The following is a 21,166-nucleotide window of genomic DNA, read 5'->3' on the forward strand; positions in this document are numbered from 1 at the left end:
CCCTGTCCTCCGTTCCCAGCATCATATAAACAGACTTGGTACGAAACCCTGAAATCCCAACTCTGAGCTGGAAGCAGGAGGATCAGAAATTCAAGGTCATCTTCAACTACACTGCAAGTTTGAGGACAGTGGGGTTTTTATGAAACCCTGCCTCATGAAAGATAAGGGGTGTGGATGAGAACTGGAGAAAAGGGAAAAAAGAGAGAAAACAAATGAGGTCTCCAGGCATGGTGGTGCACATACTCAATCCCAACACTCAAGAGACTGAGGCAGGAGGATTTCAGTGAGTTTAAGGCCAGCCTCGTCTACATAGTGAGTTCTACAACAGCCAGGGCTATGTAAAGAGAACCTGTCTCAGATAGACAGACAGACAGACAGACAGACAGATAGAAACATACATTCATGCATGCATAGATGCATAGAGAGATACATACATAGATAGTTAGATAGACAGACAGACAGATATAATAGGTATATAGATAGTAGATGGATGGATAGATAGATAGATAGATAGATAGATAGATAGATAGATAGATAGATGTCATTGTCAAGGTCATACAAGGTCACATATATTACAGTCCTACCACAGAACCTTCATGAGGGGACTCACCAAGGGGGACCTCGTAGGGCTAACAATCTCCGTTTGCAGCAAAGGGTGGGCACTGCCACCTGTTCAATTTCTTTCTTTGAAAAAACGCTTCCAACATTTTAAAGCCAACACTAACAAGGTGGGATAGGGTGCACATGTCACTCCTGCTCTCCGGAGGCTGAGGCAGGATGGTCACTGTGAGTCTGAGGCCAGACTGGGTGACACAGTGAGACCCCGACTCTAAAAAGGTAAATAGAGGCCAGGGATATCACTCAGGAAGAGTTCTTACCTAGCATCCACCATGGCCTGGGTCTGATCTTAGTTCTGAAAAAAAAAGTCAATAAATATGTAAGTGACATTTTGTTAGCTTCAGGGACCCAATTAACAAGGCCCTAGCAATCAGGATCTTTTCAAAAATTATCTCTTTCCACTTCAGCTCCTCCAGGGGATATCATGGGGTGAACATGGCTTACCCCATACATTCTCATTCCCTCTCTCTCTCTCTCTCTCTCTCTCTCTCTCTCTCTCTCTCTCTCTCTTTCCTTCCCTCTCCTTCCCCCTCTCCCTCTTTCCCCCACCTCTCCCTCTTTCCCTCCCTCCTTCCCTTCACCCCCAGGATGTCTCTGCATAGCTCTAGTTGTCCTGGAACTCTGTAGACCAGGCTAGCCTTGAGCTCAGAGATCTACCTGCCTTTGCCTCCCAGGTACTGTGAACCACCATGGTCCAACACATTTATTTTCTCACTATTTGCCAATACATATCAGTTTATTGCTGTTCTTTATCTCTGTGACAAAAACAAAACAAAACAAAACAAAAATAACTACTTGGGTTTCTTTAAAGAAGACAGACAGATGCCCTGTGCTGAGTGCCCCAGGCTTCCTAGTCAATGCTGGGGCTGTTGTCAGTTTCATCTCCCAGCTATAGATGATGTTGTCTGCTTTGCATGATGTCTGAGATCCTTGACATCAAAACTCAGCATCATCAGGTAAAGCCTCTGTTATCTGGACAACTGGGCTCCCGCAGGTGGGACGACCCCCACTTGAGTGACTGGTGTCCTTAGAGGGCCTGACACCCCAGAAGGAAGTCTCTTATCTCTATTTTCTGAGCCTTCTGGCTGCTTAGAGCAAAGTCCTGATGATGACACGGCATCCTCAGTGTCCTCAAGGCCTCCTTATCAAAGATGCAGAGGGCTCAGCTTGGGAACTGGCTGGAAGCTGCAAAGACATCTTCCTCGTCCTCCCTGTGTCTAATGCACAGGATTGCCTAGTTCTAGGAAGGCGGGATTCTAGTTTCCAGTAAAAATGAAACTTTCTTTCCAAAGACTATGGAGAGTAGTTCTATGGCTGAGATGATCAAAGATGTGTCTCGGGGGTTAAGAGCACTGGCTGCTCTTGCAGAGGATCTGGGTTCAATTCCCAGCAACCATATGTCCATCTCACAACTGTCTGTAACTCCAGTTCCAGGGGATCAGACACCCCCTTTGGACCCCCGGGGGTACTGACACATACACAGGCAAACACTCATACACCTGAAAGGAGGATGAATTTGAGCATGACCACATAGTGAGACCATATGTAATAGGAGAGGGGTGAGTAACACAGAGGTTCTAACATCTATGGTGGGAGGGTGTTCTCCTTCCTGCCCTGGCCTAGAGATGCTAGCTTTGGATACCACAAAAAATAAAAGTCAGTAAACAAGATAAGTTAACTTTAGAATACATTTTTGAAACAAAAAGTGAACAATCTAGCAACATTGTAAGCAAAGGAAAATCGACTTGGCTTGAGTTGATCCAGGAAAACCCCAGCTACAATGTTTTGTTTTTTTTTTTATTCCTGTTTGCTTTCTTTAAAAAGTTTTGGGTTTTTTGGGGGGTTTGTTGTTGTTGTTTGTTTGTTTGGGGTTTTTTCTTTTGCTTGTTTGTTTTCTTTTTTCAAGACAGGATTTCTCTGTGTAGCCTCGGCTGTCCTGTAACTTCCTCTGTAGACCAGAGTGCTGGCACGAGCGTGTGCGCACGCGCATGCACATCTATGTAAGTGTATGCCACGTGTGTCCAGGTGCCCACAGAGGCCAGAGAGGGTATTAGATCCTGTGGAGCTAGAGTTACAGAGGGCTGTTAAATGCTGTGAGATCCTCTGTAAGAGCAACCTGTGCTGTTCACTGCGGAGCCAGCTCTCCAGCCTCACTATTTTCTTTAATATACAGTGTTCTGCCTGTGTATATGCCTATAGGCCAGAAGAGGGCGCCAGATCTCGTTATAGATGATTGTGAGCCACCATGTAGTTGCTGGGAATTGAACTCAGGACCTTTGGAAGAGCTCTTACCGGCTGAGCCATCTCTCCATCCCCAGGCTTATTATCCTCTTAATTCATTTGACTGGTTTTTGGGCCACAGTCGGAGGCTCACTGTATTTCACTGCAGGATAAGTGTCTCCTTATCTCCCCAGATCCAGATGTGAGAGGCAGGCCACAGGCCAGAAGGGTCTACAGTGGAGAACTACCACTCTAGAGTAAGTTCTGAGGCCTTTGGTGTTTGTGAGAAGACTCCAGGCAGGGCATGGGCTATAATTCTGGGGTCTGAGAAGAGAGGCGGCTGCGAGATCAAGGGAGGCTAGATTAAACATGCCCTGTAGGCTAACATCAGGGGCTGCCCCACACACTCAGCACAATGAGAGGGCTCGATTCTGTAAGGGAGGGGCATCCACAGATCTTAAAGTCCTCTGACATGGGGGCTGGAGAGATGGCTCAGCGGTTAAGAGCACTGACTGCTCTTCCAGAGGACCTGAGTTCAATTCCCAATGACTCATGACCATCTGTAATGGGATCCAATGCCCTCCTCTGCTGTGTCTGAAGACAGCTACAGTGTACTCATACAAATAAAATAAATAAATAAATCTTAAAAAGAAAAAGAAATAAAGTCCTCTGATTGCCCCGTGACAAGGAGATGGGGTACAAGCTGCCAGTCACCCTGGCAGGGGACACACTATTCCAGGAAGCTGTCAGTCAAGATCTTACTTCCCACTCTGCAGAAGAGGAAACTGAGGCTCTGAGGGGTCCATCCACCCGCTGTGTGGCCTGCTGGGGCAGGGAGCGGGGGATCTGAAAGAAATAGAAATAGGATTTGAACTCGAGTCTTATTCCCCAGCATGGTGTGTTTTCTGCCTACCTCCACATCGCAGAAGAATGAGCCAAGCTGCGACTCCAGCCTCAGTTTCCTCCTGTGGTAATGTGAGACTAATTGTCGAGCCCACCTCCAGGGGCTGGGGTGTCTAGAGACTGTACCAGGCCCAGCAAGGTCCCCTTCACTTTTACCTCCGAGGAATAAGAGAGACTCCCACTCCCACTCCCAACCCCCTCTCCGCCAGGCTGATTGTAAAAGGAGCAAGCAGCTTAGCCATTTGTTCTTCAAACACTGGATTTTTTTTTCTTTAGATCTTTTTGGCGGGGAAGGGTTGGGGACGGCAATCAGTTTTCGGACTTAAGATAAAAAATAGCAGGAAAGGGGCTGCTTGACTCTCTATAATTAATGGGGCGGCCTGTAATAGGATTCTCCTGCCCATGGCGCTCCCAGGAAACACCTTTTTACATAAGATATTGCCCACGCCGGAGTGGCAGTGGGTGATTTATGGGGTTCCCTGCTGCACAAAGCGTCTCCCGGGGTTGCCAACCGCTGGATTTATCAGGGAATTTGGAAGCCGGGCGCAGAGCCCGCCTGTGACATTTTTGGTGGAATTTAAACAGCACAAACACTGAGGAAGAGAGGAGCAGGTGAGGCAGGGAGAGGGCTCCGGGTAGACCACAGGGCCGGAGCAGGAGAGTCTGGGGCCGTGATTTATAGCCGGGAAGACATAGGCAAGAAAACCAAGCTCTAGACGGCGCATGCGTCTAAGGCAGCCGATCTCAACCTGTGGGTCGTGACCCCTTTGGGGTGGAATGACCCATTCACAGAGGTCGCATATCAAATATTTACATGATGCTTTATAGTAATAGCAAAATTACAGTTATGGAGTAGGAGGAAGATCATTTGATGACGGTTGAGGCGGTCGCCATAACAGGAGGGACTAGATTAAAGGGTCGCAGTGTTAGGATAGGTTGAGAACTGTTCATCTACATCCTGAGCGAGTTGGCCTGGGTAAGGGGCCCGGTGGCTGGCTGTTATTTCAGATCCTTGCATGAGTGGTCATCCATCCACTGTGGCCCACACATAACATGGGGTCACTCTGTGCTATAGGCAGCCAATCCTTCTAGTAGCTGAGGGCTAACTTTACCCTCCTGTAAGGAGTCCTGAAAGGGGGAGGGTACCTCTTTGTCCATTCAGTGGCTGAGTTTGCTCAAGATGGAGAGTGAGTGAGTCCTAAGCTGGGGAGGAAGTCAGCCCGTGGGTATGGGAATCCTGCCTCAGGACCTTTGCACATGCTCTTCCCATCCCCCTCGTTGCTTTTGGGCCTCGGTACAAAGCGTGCCTTATCAGAGCTGTAGGCGTGGCTCAGTGGTAAGTGGCTTAACAAGAATGTGTAATAGCTGGCTTGGCTTTTTAGTGCTGTCAAAAAAAAAATCAAAATAGCTTTTCCTCTTACCTGCTAGAGATTCATATCGACATAGGTCGGACTCCTTTAAATACTCTATTACAATCAAACAGCCTTTGTGTCTTCTACAACACCCCCTCTCCCATCTTCCTCATCTCTCTTTAAAACACCCATCAGTAAGACATTGAGTGTGCATGCGCATATGGAAGCCAGAGGTCACCCTCAGGTGTCATTTCTCAGGATGCCATCCCAGGCAAATGAGCCAAGCAGGTTTGACTCTGCCTTCCTCCCTCCTACTTCCTGCTCCAGGATGACAAAAGCCCCTTTGTCAGACACCGCTTGAAGATGAGACAGGGTCTGGAGGGACCCAGGTGTCTGAGGAGAAGGACAATGGGCCAGCAGGATGCATGCCAGCAGGAACACACATTCGCAGACACAGGTTGTAATGGCCCTGGGCAACCCCAGGCAAATGCCCTCTGACCCGGATCTATTTCCAGACTCTCCTCTCCTGACTGAGAGCCCAGGGCATCAGAGTCAACGTCCACCCACTGCCTGCCCCGGCCCTGTTACAGCAAGTCCTAGTGACAGGGCTGCAGTATCCCCAGTTCCTTTGTCCCCTGATTCTCCCCACAGGCCCCCTCCCTGCTTTCAAATGCCTTGGGTGTCAACCAGAGAGTCTCAGCTGAGCTCAGGGACACACACATTATCAGGATGGGTCAACAGCCCTAAGGGACTCTTATCTGCAGCTCCAGAAACCAGGCAAGGAGCAAACAGCAGCTGACAGGTGTCCCAGAAGGACAATCACCAGCTGAGGCCAGACCAGGGTTACCTGGGATCTGGACCACCTGGACAGAAGATAGACTCTGACACTCAGACACAGGGACAGGGGAAGGGAGGAATATTGCCAACTTGGACAATCTGGGAGGCTTCAGGGAGGAGGCAGCCATAATGGAGGACTTGAGGGATGTATATGAGTCATAAGCACAGAGAGCGAGGTCAACACGGTGCAAAGAACGAGCAAATGGCAGGGGTGGGGGTAGGGGAGGGGCACAGTAGAGAGTCTATGCATTGAGCTGTGTGGCCCAGAGGAAGTGGGTCAACTGTTCTGACTCAGTTTCCTCACTTGAATGAAGGTAGCAGTTGTCCATGCCGCATGGGTCATTATGGGGTAAGAATCCTGAGTGAGGTACAGGTGCTCTTGGTAAGTGGTTAGACTCTGGGTCCTCCTGACTCTCATGGTTGGGCTTCACAGCGGGGGGGGGGGGGAAGAACAGTCACTGACGGGCGGGCGCATGTGGCAGGTCTGAGGTCACCCTCCCCCATCAGGCTATATCACAGCTCGGAATACAGGGACAATGAGAGCAAGAGAGAATGGGGAGAGGGGAGGGAAAGGTAGAGAGAGGAGGAGGAGAGACAGGAAGGGAGAGGGAGAGGGAGAGGGAGACGGAGAGGGAGAGGGAGAGGGAGAGGGAGAAGAGAATTAGCAAGAACTCTTCTCAGGTCTGGCTGCCTCCAGCTTCAGGACTCTTAGCGCCAAAAATCTCTCTCCTGGCAGATTCACAATTTGTGGCTGCAAGGGAACGGGGTTGGATCCCCAGGTGTCTGTTGGGGGATTCTTGGCAAGTGTGGTCCATTTGTGGGGTTCAGGAGAGAACACAGTGCAGGCAGCACACTTGAGACAGTGGAGGTCACGGCTGCCTGAATCCTGCCCTTGAGAAAGGACGTGAGTCATAGCCTGTGAGATGCAGGCCGAGAGGAAGGGAGAGAGGATTGGACACTTGCCAGAGGCAACACGGCCCACATGCCCCAGGGAAATGAGTCTCACCCTGGGTCTAGTGATTACTCCCAAGTTGAGCTCTGTCACCTGGCAGGCTGTGAGGGGAATCAGAAAATCCCAGTCAAAAGACAAGGTGAGTTCCAGCCCTTTCTAGGGCCTCAGCACACACACACACACACACACACACACACACACACACACCCCTTGTGTTAGAGCCAAGGGGGATCCCAGGGTTTCAGTGACACAAATCCACCCTGAGCCGGCTTCCCCATAGGAGACACTCTGCTGCCCCCTTGTGGCTTCAACGGAGTTGACACCATCTTGTTTGCTACAGGATTTCCTAGGTCTGGAGGACCTGACCCCACAGGGGAGGCGGCAGGAGACATAGGAGAGGGCTCTGCCCCAAACCCACTGTCGTCAGCACCCACGCTGATGTAACTAACCTTGTGACACTGAGAATTAGTGTCTGCACCTGTCTGAGTCACATGACAGCCGCGTGACCTTGGTGTATTGTGTCAACACACACACACACACACACACAAACACACACACACGCACACTGTGACAGGGCCTTGGTGAATGTGGATATTGAGAAGGACTCAGGGGCTCTTGGAAAAGTTCCTGGCAGTTAAGCATGTGAGGAGGACTGGCGACATCATCTCCATGGAGGGACACATTTCAAGGTTCCGTGGAACGGCCCGTGCTATGACACCGAGCTTCGGGTTGTGTAGCCCGAGGAATAAAAACACAGAACCCCTGGGGGTCAAATGCTCAGCTCAGGTAGGTTTATTCACTGGACTGCAGGGAGCCACTGAGAGCAATCCAGGAGGGCTACCTGAAGGAAGAGGGCAGGACCGCTGGAAACCTCTGGGGTCCCTAGGATTCTTCAGCTGCAGCCCAGCTGAATTTTCAGATCCTGAAGCTGTTGGCTACTGATGTTGTTGCCACCACACACGATGACCACGACTGAAGCCAGGGCCTGGCTCAGGCGGCCCTCAGCCTGGAGCTTCTGCAGAATGCCAGAGTAGACGGCAGCCAGGGCAGCACCACAGGCAGGCTCCACCAGCATGCGCTCGTCGTCTGTGGGGAGGGTGGGGGAGGGCTGTCGGTCAGCGCTCAGCAGGAGGCGTCCATCCATCCATCCATCCATCCCTCCCTCTCCTCCGCAATCACAGGTCTGACTTTTATTTTTTAACAGATCTGCTCCTTACTCTTATCACTTGTCTGTCTGTCTGTCTGTCTGTCTTTCCATCATCAGTGTAGCCTTTGTCTGTAAAACCAGCCACTCAACCAGGAGCCATTCATCCATCTCCTTCCTACTCATCATCTGGTTGGTCATCCATCAGCCTGCTTGTCAATGTGTCCATCTACCCACCAATCAATCCACCTGCCTGTCCATCCATCCACCATCCATCCACCCATCCATCCACCCATCCATCCACCCACCCACCCATCCATCCACCCATCCACCCATCCATCCATCCATCCATCCATCCACCCATCCACCCATCCACCCATCCACCCATCCATCCATCCACCCATCCATCCATCCATCCATCCATCCACCCATCCACCCATCCACCCATCCATCCATCCATCCATCCACCCATCCACCCATCCATCCATCCATCCATCCATCCATCTATCCATCCACCCACCCATCCATCCACCCACCCACCCATCCATCCATCCATCCATCCACCCATTTATCCTTCTTTTCTTCCATTACTCATCTATCCACTGGTAATCTCCCCCACTCATACATTTATTTACCCATTCATTCAACAAACACCTTGCTCTCTGCCTGGCTCTGGGCTAGGAAGACCTTAGGGACATACTAGTGGCTAAGACACAAAGCCATTTCACCCCCACCCCCACTAGTAGATTAAAAACTAGGCAGAGGGGTTAGTATATTGGAAGTCTCTGGTTAGTGAGGTGGTGTGGGGAGATCAAGGCGGCTTCCTGGAGGAGGCACCATAACGAATAACTCGTCATCACATGGGCAAGCAGTAGGGGATAAGGCCAGGATGGACATCCAGAGACAGGAATGTGGGAAGGGCGTGTGCAAAGGTCCTGAAGCCGCTGAGAGTTTCTCCTCACATGCCCCATGACATCACCACAACCCGGCCAGCCCAGTCACAGATTCCGAGGACACTGTTGAGTGGACAGAACACCAGGCCTCGCTCACCCAGGAATCTCTGCACAGCTCTGAGAGCATCCTGGTCTTCTACCACCTCAGAGAGGACCTCACACTCCTTTGCACACTCCAAGGTGCGTGCAGCCACCGTCTTGGCTCCCAGGCTCTTGGCTACGCTGCAGGATGGGGGAGGGGATGGAAGAGCAGAAACGTCAGAGCCCCACCCTGCTGTCCCCAGGTCACACACATCCTGTGATGACCGGGTCCCCATCAGCAGGCCCAGACACACTCAGATACGTGTGTGCATGTGTGTGTCTGTGTGTGTGTGCAAGTGTGCACTCAGAGGTAACACCGGGCCTTTTCCTTGACTGCCTTACCTATACATGTTTTTGAAGCAGGGTCTCTCTCTATATACACTAGCCCAGGCTGGACCCTCGCTCTCAAGCCCCCTGCCTCAACCTCTCAAGTGCCAGGATGGCAGGGTGCACCCACAAACCCTATTTTTTTCACACCCTCTAACTTGGATCCTCGTGACGGCGGTTGGAACTGCAGGACAAGCAGACCTGTAGGGTGCCTGAACCCCACACCCACTTGGACAAATAGACCACAGGCTAAAGATGTCCCCACCCTCCACCCCCTCAGATGCCCACCCAGGCTTACCTGGTGATGTCTGGCAGAGTGACCAGCCTGCCTGCCTGCAAAGCCGCGTTGAAACTGTGTGCCCCACGGGTCTCCATGGCAATGATGGGCACATGCTGCCAGCCTACCTCCAACAGGCCAGCAGTCACACCCGCCAAGAGTCCTCCGCCCCCCACGGCCAGCACCACGGCACCTGGAGGGGTCCCCAGTGACTCCTTCAGCTCCCGCACTAGGCTGGCGTGGCCTTCCCTGTGGGGTGCAAGGGGGATATGTGATGGGACTTCCAGGATAGGTGACCCCTCCTTGGCCACTCAGAGGCAAGATGATGCAGGAGGGGGTCCCCTGGACTTCACCCTTGCTCACTGTCCACTCATTCCTTCACCCACCCAGAAATCTCCCCATCATCCTTCCAGCATCTTTCTTGCCTTTCCCCCTCATCAGTTAAGAGGGACGAGCTGGGTTCTGGAAGCAGAACCCTGTCTCTGCTCCCTGACCACCTGTGTGTCCTCGGGCTAGTGTCTTGACCTCTCTGTGCCCCAGCAGGCTTCCCAGGAGCTACTTATTCCATGCAGAAGAGAAGTGGACAGTGAGTGAATGCCAGCACCCTGTGCCTAGCCCCAAGCATGGGTTCAATAGAGGATACTTCATGTTACAATGTCCATTTCACCAGTGGGGAAACCGAGGCATGGCCCGTGAGGTGCTTTACATAAAACACATCCCAAGCAGCCAGGTTTGAACCCATGTCTGCTTGGCTTTGAAGCATCTTTTCCTTTCTGGGCCTCAGTTTCCTCTTCTGTCCAATGAGGGTCCCCCGGCCCCCCCCCCCCCCGCTCTGGCTCCCTAGAAACATAGCCACAGCCTTACCATATCAGGGGATGGTCAAATGGGGAGACGTACACCCAGCCATCCTTTGTGGACAGTTCTTGTGCCTTGACGTTGGCTTCATCCCAGACCTAAAGAGTAGAGGCCCCACAGAGACTGGTGGAGGCCCCGCCCCCTGTCTTCTATAGGTCCCCCGAGGGAGACCACACCTCCCAGGATGAGGACAGCAACCTCCGAATGGGCCAGAGGATACCACGTGTCTCCCTCAAACTCAAAGGGACCGGAATGCTGTGTGACCACAGGGCCAGAACAGCTCGGCGTGTGCAGAGCCAATGTACTCTAGGGCTGGTCACATGGAACCCTCTTCAGGCCTACAGGAGGGGTCACCAACCCCACAGATCAGCTGGGTCCCTGCAGCTGATCCGTGAAAGCCTTTGCCCCCTGATGGTGGCACCTGGGGTGAGCTGAAGCGTAGACAAGGCTGGCCCTGACACCTGTGCACACCATACGTCACCCAGAGCTCACCTTCTGGGCATGTCCTGATCATAGAGCTTGCCTGGGGTGTGACCAAGGTGGACGGTGAATGCAGGGAGCATGTGCCTGGGACAGACTCCACCCATAAGGATTGAGGGTTTGGGGCAGAACTGCTGTGTCCCTGAGCCCAGAGGGGTAAATCCCAGGGGGCATAGACATGCCACCCTGTTCCAGAATAGATGGATGGATGTGTGAGTGGGTGAGCAGGTGGTTGATAAAGAGAAGGAAGTAGAGAAGCAGAGATGAGTGGGGCGTGGCAGCGCAAGCCTTTAATTAATCCCAGCACTTGGGACACAGAGGCAGGCAGATCTCTGAGTTCGAGGCCAGCCTGCTCTACAGAGCGAGTTCAAGGACGGCCAGGCTGCACAGAGAAATCCTATCTTGGAAAACCAAACCAAACAAACAGAAGGAAGCAGAGGAAGTGAGGAAAAGGCTGGGGTGGAGCCGGGAGCTGCACAGTGAGGTGTTTAGAAGCAGCTTTGTTTACTATGGCTCCGGCTCCCTCAAAGAGGTCCCGTTATTTTCTCACTGGGGTCTCAGAACAAGAAATGGCACAGTCATCACCCACAGGCTTTTGTCTTATCAACTGCCAGCCTTTCAGGTCCCGGTATGCCTGTGATGAGAGGGGTTAGGGAGACACACCCCAGGCCTCTGACAGGAGTCTTCTTAAAGTGGGGAAGAGGTCTGAGCCCTCAAAGTGCAACACCCCTGTCCCGCCCCTTCTCCCTTCTCTCTGCCCTCCTGAGAGAAGACTGAAGTCCAAGACACTGTTTCTAGTCCAGTGTTCACCCAAAATAAATGGAGTCGATGTCCTGGAGTGGAGTAGGGGGAGGACACAGCCCCTCCCCCAGCCCCTCCCCCAGCCCCTCCCCAGCCCCTCCCCCTTGCGTCTGCCAGCGCCATCTCTTACCTTCCCAGTTAGCTGGACCTCGGCCCCCACTCCCTCCAGCCGCCTCACCACCTGCAAGGAGGAGCCTTCTGGGAGGACGATGGTGATGGGGATGCCCAGCTTCTGAGCCGAGTATGCCGCCGCAATGCCCGCGTTGCCCCCTGGGAACAATGAGGAAAGGAGTTCCTCAGACTTCTCGTGCCCCCCTTCTCCCCCACTCCCCCAGTCCCCCATAAGTCACCTGTGTATCTGTGCCCCCCCACACACACACCTTGCTGATTTACGTCAAGCCAATTAGAGAACGCAACCTCCTGACCCGTGACTGCTACAGACATGAGTTTGTAGCCCAGACGAGAGGAGAGGGGAAAGAAAAAGCAAGAGCAACAGCGGCAGAAGAGATGAGCCAGTTATGCAAAGAGTGTTCAGAATTTGGAGCCTAGGGCTTCAACCTCTGTGAGGTGGATCCCTGTCGTCTGTGACCATCATAAGTCTCAGATCATGGGGAAAGGACTTAAGAGCAGATGGTGTAGCTGTCTGAGACTTTGACCTGAGGAGGCTCATCCTTGGTTGGGCCTGGTGATGCAGATCTGTAATCCTGTACTCAGGAGATAGACACGGGAGGATCCAGAGTCCTGTCAGCCTGTAACAAAGGGAAGAAAGAAGGACAGAAGGAAGGACGGAAGGAAAGGAGGAAGGAAGGAAGGAAGGAAGGAAGGAAGGAAGGAAGGAAGAAGGAAGGAAAGGGAAGCCAAGCCCTGGACATTGACCGTTGCCCTAGCTGGCTCCCCTGCCCCCACCCCAGTCCCAAGGACTCCCAATAAAACAGAGAGGGGGTGAGGTCACCTGAGGAGCACACCAGATGTCTGCATCCCCTCTTGGCCATCTGGATGAAGAAAGGATGAAGTTGAGAGGTCACGCCAGTCATGGAAACCTTTGTGGGATGTGACTGGGTGCTCCACCCGCACCCGATAGTCCTCCCCACCCCCCATATGGTACCATGGTGCTTGCACTTCCTCACCTGCTGACAGTAATGTCCAATGCCCCGGATCTTAAAGGAGCCAGCTACCTGCACGTTCTCATATTTGAGGAAGACGGGTATGCCTGCCACCTGAGACAGCGCCCAGCTCTCCAGCAGGGGTGTGACCCTGTGGAAAGGCTCTGCCAAGGCTTCCTCCATTCCAGCGGCACACTGATGCCCTGCAAGGAGGCAGAAGGGGTTTGCAGTGTTCAGACTCTTTAGCCATGATGGGGGAGGGAGGACGAGGCCCCTGAGCCCGTCCACTCCAAATCTTATCCAGCATCCAAGCTTCAAAGTCCAGGCAAATATCTGCCCCTCTCTGCACTCTGGTTTCCCAATTTGAACAAGGCAGATTATCCTGGGTGCCCTTCATTTAATGTCTGTGGCTGCCCACAGTGCTGGGGACAGAGTGTGATCAAAAAATACTTAAAAATCATTCATTCATTCATTCACTCACTGTTTTCCCATAAAAACACTGGTTAAGCAGGGGCCGGGGAGTCCAGGCCTTCCTTACCCCTTCACCTTTGCCCTTGGCAATCTTACGCCCTTCTCCCAGTTATCCATTCTGTAGGAGCCACAACCCACATCTCTAAAAGCCAAGATGCTTTGATTGTAGTTGCTGTTGAGAGATAGGCTTTCCATAGATAGCCCAGGCTAGCCTGGAACCCACCATCCTCCTGTCTGAACCTCCCTAGTGTTGGGATTATAATGGTATGACACCACACTGTCCCATAAGGTTTTGTTTTGCCCTTTAAGTATGCAGGTAGCTTTACAATGGTTTGCATCCGTCCAAACTTGTTGAGGTGACGACGTTATGTCGGCTACATAACAAGTTTCAAGCTAGCCAGGGCTATGCAAGATCTGTCTTAAAACAAAAAAAGGGGGGGCTATAAAGATGGCTCATCTGTTAAGTGCACTTGCTGCTCTCACAAAGGACCCAGGTTCAGTTCTCGGCACCCTATGGAGTGCGCACAGCCTATGGCTCCAGGGAACCATGGAACCTGTCAGAGCCAGTCCAGAGCAGAAGTGGGATCGAGTTGTGTCCAACCCCGGAAACCTTGAGATCGGAAGGAGTAGGACCACTCCCTCCCTGCCTTGGGCCTGCATGTTCCTGCACATGTGGTCCTGTGCCCTCCATCTCTGGCCACACCAGAAGAGGTCACTAGTTGCAGCCAGGTTAAATGTCTTCCTTCCTTATAAAGTCAAGTCCAGCAAGCACCAGGAACTCCTCCCTATGCAAATGAGGCATCCCCAGCAGCCCAGTCCCCACCAGTGCTGTACACTCACCCCAATTGCCCCTACTCACCCCTAAAGGTTTAAGAAACCCTTGTCTCCCCTCCTCAACCCAATTAAACGAGCTGCTCCCTGAAGCCTGTCTCCCTAGAGTCACCACCACCTGAAGTCTCCTCACCCTCGTTGTTCTCAGGTCCCGCCCCCTCTCTAGGTCCCTCCAGTTCTAGGGGCTCTGATGCCCTCTTGTGGCCTTTTCTGTCGCTGCATGCACGTGGTGGATAGACATGCACACAGGCAAACACATGTGCATACAAAAAATAATTTACAGAAGGTGTAATAAAAGGAGTCTGGTGAGATGGCTCAGCAAATGTTGTCACAGGAGTGTGATAACCTCGGTTCGATCTCCAGGAACCACTTTAAGGTGGAAGGAGAGAGCAAAGTTAAAAGAGGGGACAGGTAGCCGTGGTGATGGACACACCTCCCATCCCACAGGAAGCAGAGGCTGGCAGATCTATGAATTCAGGGGCAGCCTGAGCTACAAAGTAAGTAACCTCCAGGCTAGCCTCAGCTACGTATCAAGAAAACTTTGTTTCAAACCACCAAACAGAGGGATGAAAAGATTGGTCAGGCCCTTTGCAGTTCCAAGGTGTGCCACCAGGGAGCATGAGCTGCACCCTTCCCTCCTGCCCTTGAACCAGGACCTCTTATTTAAGTGACTTGAATAAGGGGAACTACGATCTGTTCATGAATCTGACCCTTTGTCAGGATGGTCCTGGAACGCCTCAGACAAGGCAAACACAACCCATGTCATCTCCTTCAGCACATCTCACAGGGAAAGGGGCCTATGAGCTGTACCAGGTCTCCAGACTTCATGTGCTAGCTAGTTTTTATGTCACTTGATGCAATCTAGAGTCATTTTTGAAGAGGGACCCTCAGCTGAGAAGATGACCCTACAAGACTAGACTGTGGGAAGGCCCTTGGTGTATTTTCTTCGTAGGTGATTGATGTGTGATGGTCCAGCCCACTGTTGGCGGTTCCATCCCTAGGCTGGTGGTCCTGGGATCTCATTACAGATGGCTATGAGCCACCATACGGAGGCCGGAGAGATGGCCCAGTGGTTAAGAGGACTGTCTGCTCTTCCAGAGGTATTGAGTTCAATTCCCAGTGACCACCTGGTGGCTCACAGCCATCTGTAATCCTAGTCTCATAGGATCAGATGACCTTTTTCTGGTGTACATATAGATATATATACAGGTAAAGCAACCATATACGTAAAATGAATCTTTAAAAAAAGCCTCCTTCGGGTATGGGGTCAGGAGAGGCCTCTTGGACTGGAAGGATAAGAATGAGCTAATTATGAACCACGCCACACACTGGACAGCTATGGGCAACACAGGGTCCTTGAGAGCATTAAGTTCAACCCGTGTTCACTGTACCTGCATTGCTTGATAAGGCTAACTGTTGTGCGGGGCTTGCTGGGAGCTGGGCGCTATGCCCAGCTTCTGCTTTCTTATCTCAGAAGGCACGGAGAAACCCTGACAGAGGCCTGTATTTAACTCCATCTTATCACTAGTGACCCAGAGGGGTTGGTACACAAGGCCACAGGCTCAGAGTTCCAATGCAGGTGTGGGCTTCCATGCTGTGTGGCATCTTAACTTCTGGAGTGTTGATATCCTCCTCTTCCTCGTCAACACCACCATCATCACCACCATCATCATCATTCATTCAAAATGAGACAGTTTGCTACTTCATTCACAATTATCTGTAAGAGCTGAAACTCGCCAGGTGGTGGTGGTGGCACACACTTTCAATCCCAGCACTCGGGAGGCAAAGTCTGGTGGATCTCTGTGAGTTCAAGGCCAGCCTGGTCTACAGAGAGAGTTCCAGGACAGCCAGGGCCACACAGAGAAACCCTGTTCTGGACAAACAAAAGCAGCAAGGGGAAAAGTGCTGAAACGCCTGGCTCTGTCCCCAGACCTCTCTTGAGAACAGCCACTTTACCACTGTCAGGGTGGGGACCCAGCTGAGCCAAGACCCAGGGACCCCACCTCTCACCGCTCAGCCAAGTTTAGCTCTCCAGCACCCCATGTAAAAGGGTTTGACTAGCTAGGGCCCTGCGACTTTCTGACTAGATTACACTTGAAAGGACTGTTCATCCGGTCCAGCCCTCACTCGGACCCCAACAGTCCTGGAATCCTTTCCCTGTGGGCTGTTTAGTGGCATACAGCAGCTAAGTCAGGAAAATGACTAGAAAGCCAAGCTAACTGACTGCCCTTCCAGACAGCACAACCTGCTATCTACCCTCAGGGTCCACACGGCCTGCCTCCTGTGGGTGACAAGATAGGACAGATGTTACTAGGCTAGTAACCACACTCACACCCACTCACGGCCCAACACATGGTCCCACGGTCCCCAGCCACTCCCACAATGCCTCCCTTACCTTCCCAAAGGATAGCCGAGCCAAGACCAATCTGGACTGCCAGACTACCAGATCAGCTTCCGCTACCAGGGCCTGGCCCCTCCTCCTTGTTAAAGGGACAGCTCCTGATTCTGGGATCCTGGTGAGGACTCACAACAAAAAAATGACCAAGATAAACTTGTGGGGATATTCAACCCTCATGCAGCTCACGGCTCGTGAACGACCCGGGCTCATCTGGCAGGTGGGGAAATGGAGGTTCAGAAAGCATACATCCACGTGGGCTGGCCAGCAAGAGGGAGAGTATAGCCCCTCATCTTGGACTCCTTCATAACACAGGCACCTCAGATCTGACTTAGGGTTCAGAGCAGTTGCTGGGTCAGGCCACTTTCCCTGATCCACACTGGGGTCAGCTTATGTTTGAGACAAGAAAACAAAGATGCAGGCCAGGCATGGTGGTACCTGTCTTTAATACTTGGGAGGTAGAGGCAAGCAGATCTCTGTGAATTCAAGAACAAGCTGGTATATACAGCAAGTTCCAGGACAGTTTGGGGCTATATAGAGAGAAACCCTGTGGAAAGAAGGAAAGAAAGAAAGAAAGAAAGAAAGAAAGAAAGAAAGAAAGAAAGAAAGAAAGAAAGAGAGAGAGAAAGGGAGGAAGGGAGGAAGGGAGGAAGGGAGGAAGGGAGGAAGGGAGGAAGGGAGGAAGGGAGGAAGGGAGGAAGGGAGGGAGGGAGGAAAGGAGGAAAGAAGGAAAGAAGGAAAGAAGGAAGGAAAGAAGGAAGGAACAAGGAAGACAGAAAGGAGACAGGATGAGCCAAGCCAGCAGCTGTCGCGTCCTCCAGTCTGGATAGGAAGAATGGCTCTCACATCATGTCCCCGTCCCTGCCATCTCACAGCCTAGCAGAGGAAGCCTGGGTGTTATTTACTGTTCAGAGTAACGGCTGCTCACTCCTCCGTGCACTGGATAAATTAATATTTACCAGACACCTATCACTCGCCAAGTCCCGAGACCTTTAACCTCAAACAAGATAGTGTGTCCCCTACCTTCTCCCAGGCCTCGGTATGCCCTTGCTATTGGAGGTGGGAGCCTGTGGGATGTTGGGGTGGAGGTTGACAGGGAATGGAAAGCCATGCTGAGTTCTGGGGTCACAGAAGTACTGTGGAGAGTCTGGGGAGATGGCTCTGGGGAGAAGGCATGTGTGAGAACCCCAGTTTGTCTCTCCAGCACCCGTGTAAAAGGGCCAGATGAGGTAGTGTGTCTCTAATCCCGGCACTGTGTGAGTAGACACTGAACTCTCCGCCTAGTCAGCCTAATCAAATCTGCGTGCTCCAAGCTCCACAGTCAGACTCTTGTGCCCCTTCTGTCCCCAACCTACTGAACAAGGCTGAGACCCTGGTGTGCGTCCTGAGCCTCAGTTTCCCCAGATATAAGATGAGAGGCAAGATTCAGGAAGGACCAGGCAACACAGGTGTCCTGTGTCTTCCTTGGGGACTTATGACCTTTCCCCTCCCAGGATTAACGACTTACCCCTGGAGACCTGGAGCTGCCGTGATCTGTGACTAGGACTCTGCCCAACTCACCTCTGCCCTCACGTTAGCCTGTACCCCATCCTTGACCATCACCCGGTCTTGCACAAGGCACTGGGGACACAGAAGGCAGGGTCTCCATAGTGCCTGTAAGAAGGAATCTGGGAAGGGCTTCCTGGTGAAGCACCTCAGCTGTAGACAAGAATCTGCATTTATTATGTGCCTACGGTATACCAAGAGCAAACTCCAAGGCTCTTGCACATCAGACACGCTCTCTACCACAAGCCTCCAGGAGTGGAGTCCCTTTAGTTTTTTCCTGAAATAGATCTTGTGTAGTCCAGCTAGCCTTAAACTTGCTATGCAAATGAAGACAACACTGAACATCCACCCGCCACCACCCATGTGCTAGGATTACTACTGCACATACATGCACTTACATGCACACACACAGACACACACACAGGGTTGGAGGGGCTGGCTAAGTGGTTAAGAGCTTGTGCTGCCCTTGAAGACGACTCAGGTTCAGTCCCCAGCACTCATATCAGGCAACTCGCGCCAGCCTGTGATTCCAGTTCCCGCGGTTCTGATGCCTCCATGGGCGCCTGCACTCCTGTGCACACACCCACACATACCATACACATAATTAAAAGTAATAAGCTGGCCCTGGGTGGTGCACACCTTTAATCCCAGCACCTGGGAGACAGAGGCAAGCAGATCTCTGTGAGTTCGAGGTCAGCCTGGTCTACATAGAGTTCCAGGACCACCAGGGCTATACAGAGAAACCTAGTCTCCAAAAACATAATAATGATGGTGGTGGTGGTGGTGGTACCTTTTTGTTTTTTTGAGACAGGGTCTCCCTATGTAACCCTGGCTGGTTTGGAACTCACTATGTAGATCAGGCTGGTCTTGAACTCACAGAGATCTTCCTGCCCCAGACTCCCGAGTGCTAGGATTAAAGACATGCACCAGTATGCTAAACTAAATCTTTTTTTTTTTTTTTTAAAGAAAAAGTATGAGCAGCTTGTTCTTCATGTGTGTTCCTTAACAGTTAGAGCAGGGGCTGTCTCGTTCTTCATGTGTGTTCCTTAACAGTTAGAGCAGGGGCTGTCTCGTTCTTCATGTGTGTTCCTTAACAGTTAGAGCAGGGGCTGTCTCGGACTCTGTTGTCTGCCTTTGGATCCCTTTCCTGTAGCTGGGCTGCCTTGTCTGGCCTGGGGGCAAAGAATGCATTTAATTCTGCTGTGACTTGATGTATCAGGGCGGGTTGGCATCATTGCGGCGGCGGGGGGGAGGGCTTCCTTCTTTGAGGAAAAGGGGATGGGAGAATGGGGGAGGGGTGTGAGGGTGGAAAGGAGGGAGGGGGCTAAGATGAGGAAAAAAAAAAAGAAAGAAAAAATATTAAGTAATAAAATAAGCCAGGTGCTGGTGTACCTGTAATCTCAGCACCTCAGAGGCTGAGACAGTAGGATTGCCATGAGTTCCACATCGGGAATTGCTGCCAGGTATGAACACCAAGCTGATGACCTGAGTTCAGTTCCCAGGACCAACATGGTATAAGGACAGAATTGATGCTAAAAAAAGACTTCTGATCTATACACACACACATGCACGCGCACACGCACATGCACACACACACATATATGCATACACACATACATATGCACACACATATACACACATACACACATGCACACATATATACACACACATCCACACTCATACACACAGAGATAGTAAATAAACAAATGCAATTTTTGATTTTCTTTTTTTTTAAAGATTTATTTATCCTATGTACATGAGTACACTGCAGCTGTTTTCAGACACACTAGAAGAGGGCTTGTGAGCCACCGATGTGGTTGCTGGGAATTGAACTCAGGACCTCTGGAAGAGCAGTCAGGGCTCTTAACCGCTGAGCCATCTCTCCAGCTCAATTTTTAATTTTCAATGAAACAGGATGAAGCAAAGCAGACTAGGCACAGAGCTCCTAGGGCGAGGCCGTGCACTCAGGATTCAGAACACAGATCTTGGAGCCAGGCTCTGCAGCCCACAGTAGCTACACCTCTTCCTGGCTGAGTAACCCTGGGGAAGTCAGTCAGCCTCTCTGTGCCTTCGCTTAGCTGTGGGGAGAGGTATAGACTTTTCTCCTGGTAGATCTGATGTGTGTGAGATACCGTTGCTCTGTTATCATTCCGATGGTTGTAAAAGAAGTCCCCTGAGACTGCAGCAGTGGTGGCAAAGCTACCGTGACGTCATTCCACCACAGAACGTATGACTACCTGGACAAAAACCGTTCCAATGATCCGCAACGTGTTTGGAGAAATCAAGTCCATTGCTAAAGTCACAGGGTTGCTGGCTGTGATGAGGGTGAGGAGGGGAGTGGAGGGCCGGTGTGGACAGCCAACCGCTGTGTTTGTCAGCCAGCTCTTGTCCCTGACACCTCAGGCCACCAAGCCAGCAGCTTCCATGTCCAGACCTCTGGGTTGCTCATTAACCCTCACCTCACTGCCTTAGCCCGGCTGTGCACCCTGTTCCCAGGACAAACGGACCTTTCTGCTGTGGTGGGTGGAGCCTCTGACACTTGCCAGCCACCCTCAGTCACAAGCCTCACCTCATCTCCTTCCTTAAATGACTTCTGAGCCATGAGGTGGGGACAAGGTCCAGGCAGGTTAAGCCACCGGGGATCCAGGTCTTCCGACACACACACGGTGTGGCTCCTTGGCCGAGTTTAAAGACTCCCCGTCCCTGATCAAGAAGTTTGACCACTGGAGACCAAAGAATCCTACCTTAGGGTGTTACTTCCATCAGCCATGTTGGGCCATACCATCCTCTCTGGAAGGCCACTGTCCGGTGGTCACTGTGTCCTCTCAGTCTCTTGCCACCCAGCCCCCAGAAGCTCCTGACTGAACTTTGGGTGCATTTGAATTTGAAATCTTGGCAGAGACACTTCCCCAACACAACTCATTCTCAGATCAAGGGAAGGAGCCAGGTACTAAAAGCTAATGAGACTAGTTGGGTCAGCCAGTCCAGAGACCAGAGACCAAGCTCTGAGGGACATTTAAT

The 21,166-nt window shown here is 51.7% G+C and overlaps 1 protein-coding gene across 1 annotated transcript; it reads right to left on the reverse strand.

The window, feature by feature from the left end:
• Positions 1-7,651: 7,651 nt before the first annotated feature.
• Sdsl (serine dehydratase like) lies at positions 7,652-17,073 on the reverse strand. Its single transcript, XM_028753925.1, has 8 exons — positions 16,601-17,073; positions 12,928-13,106; positions 12,753-12,792; positions 11,931-12,070; positions 10,529-10,617; positions 9,686-9,913; positions 9,077-9,201; positions 7,652-7,968 (listed from the first exon to the last, which is right to left on the reverse strand). The coding sequence occupies exons 2-8, from the start codon at positions 13,084-13,086 to the stop codon at positions 7,775-7,777; spliced, it is 975 nt and encodes a 324-aa protein (XP_028609758.1). The 5' UTR covers positions 13,087-13,106; positions 16,601-17,073; the 3' UTR covers positions 7,652-7,774.
• Between the last annotated feature and the right edge of the window lie 4,093 nt (positions 17,074-21,166).

Source organism: Grammomys surdaster, unplaced genomic scaffold (genome assembly GCF_004785775.1).
Source record: "Grammomys surdaster isolate TR1022 unplaced genomic scaffold, NIH_TR_1.0 125976, whole genome shotgun sequence".
NCBI lineage: Eukaryota > Metazoa > Chordata > Mammalia > Rodentia > Muridae > Grammomys > Grammomys surdaster.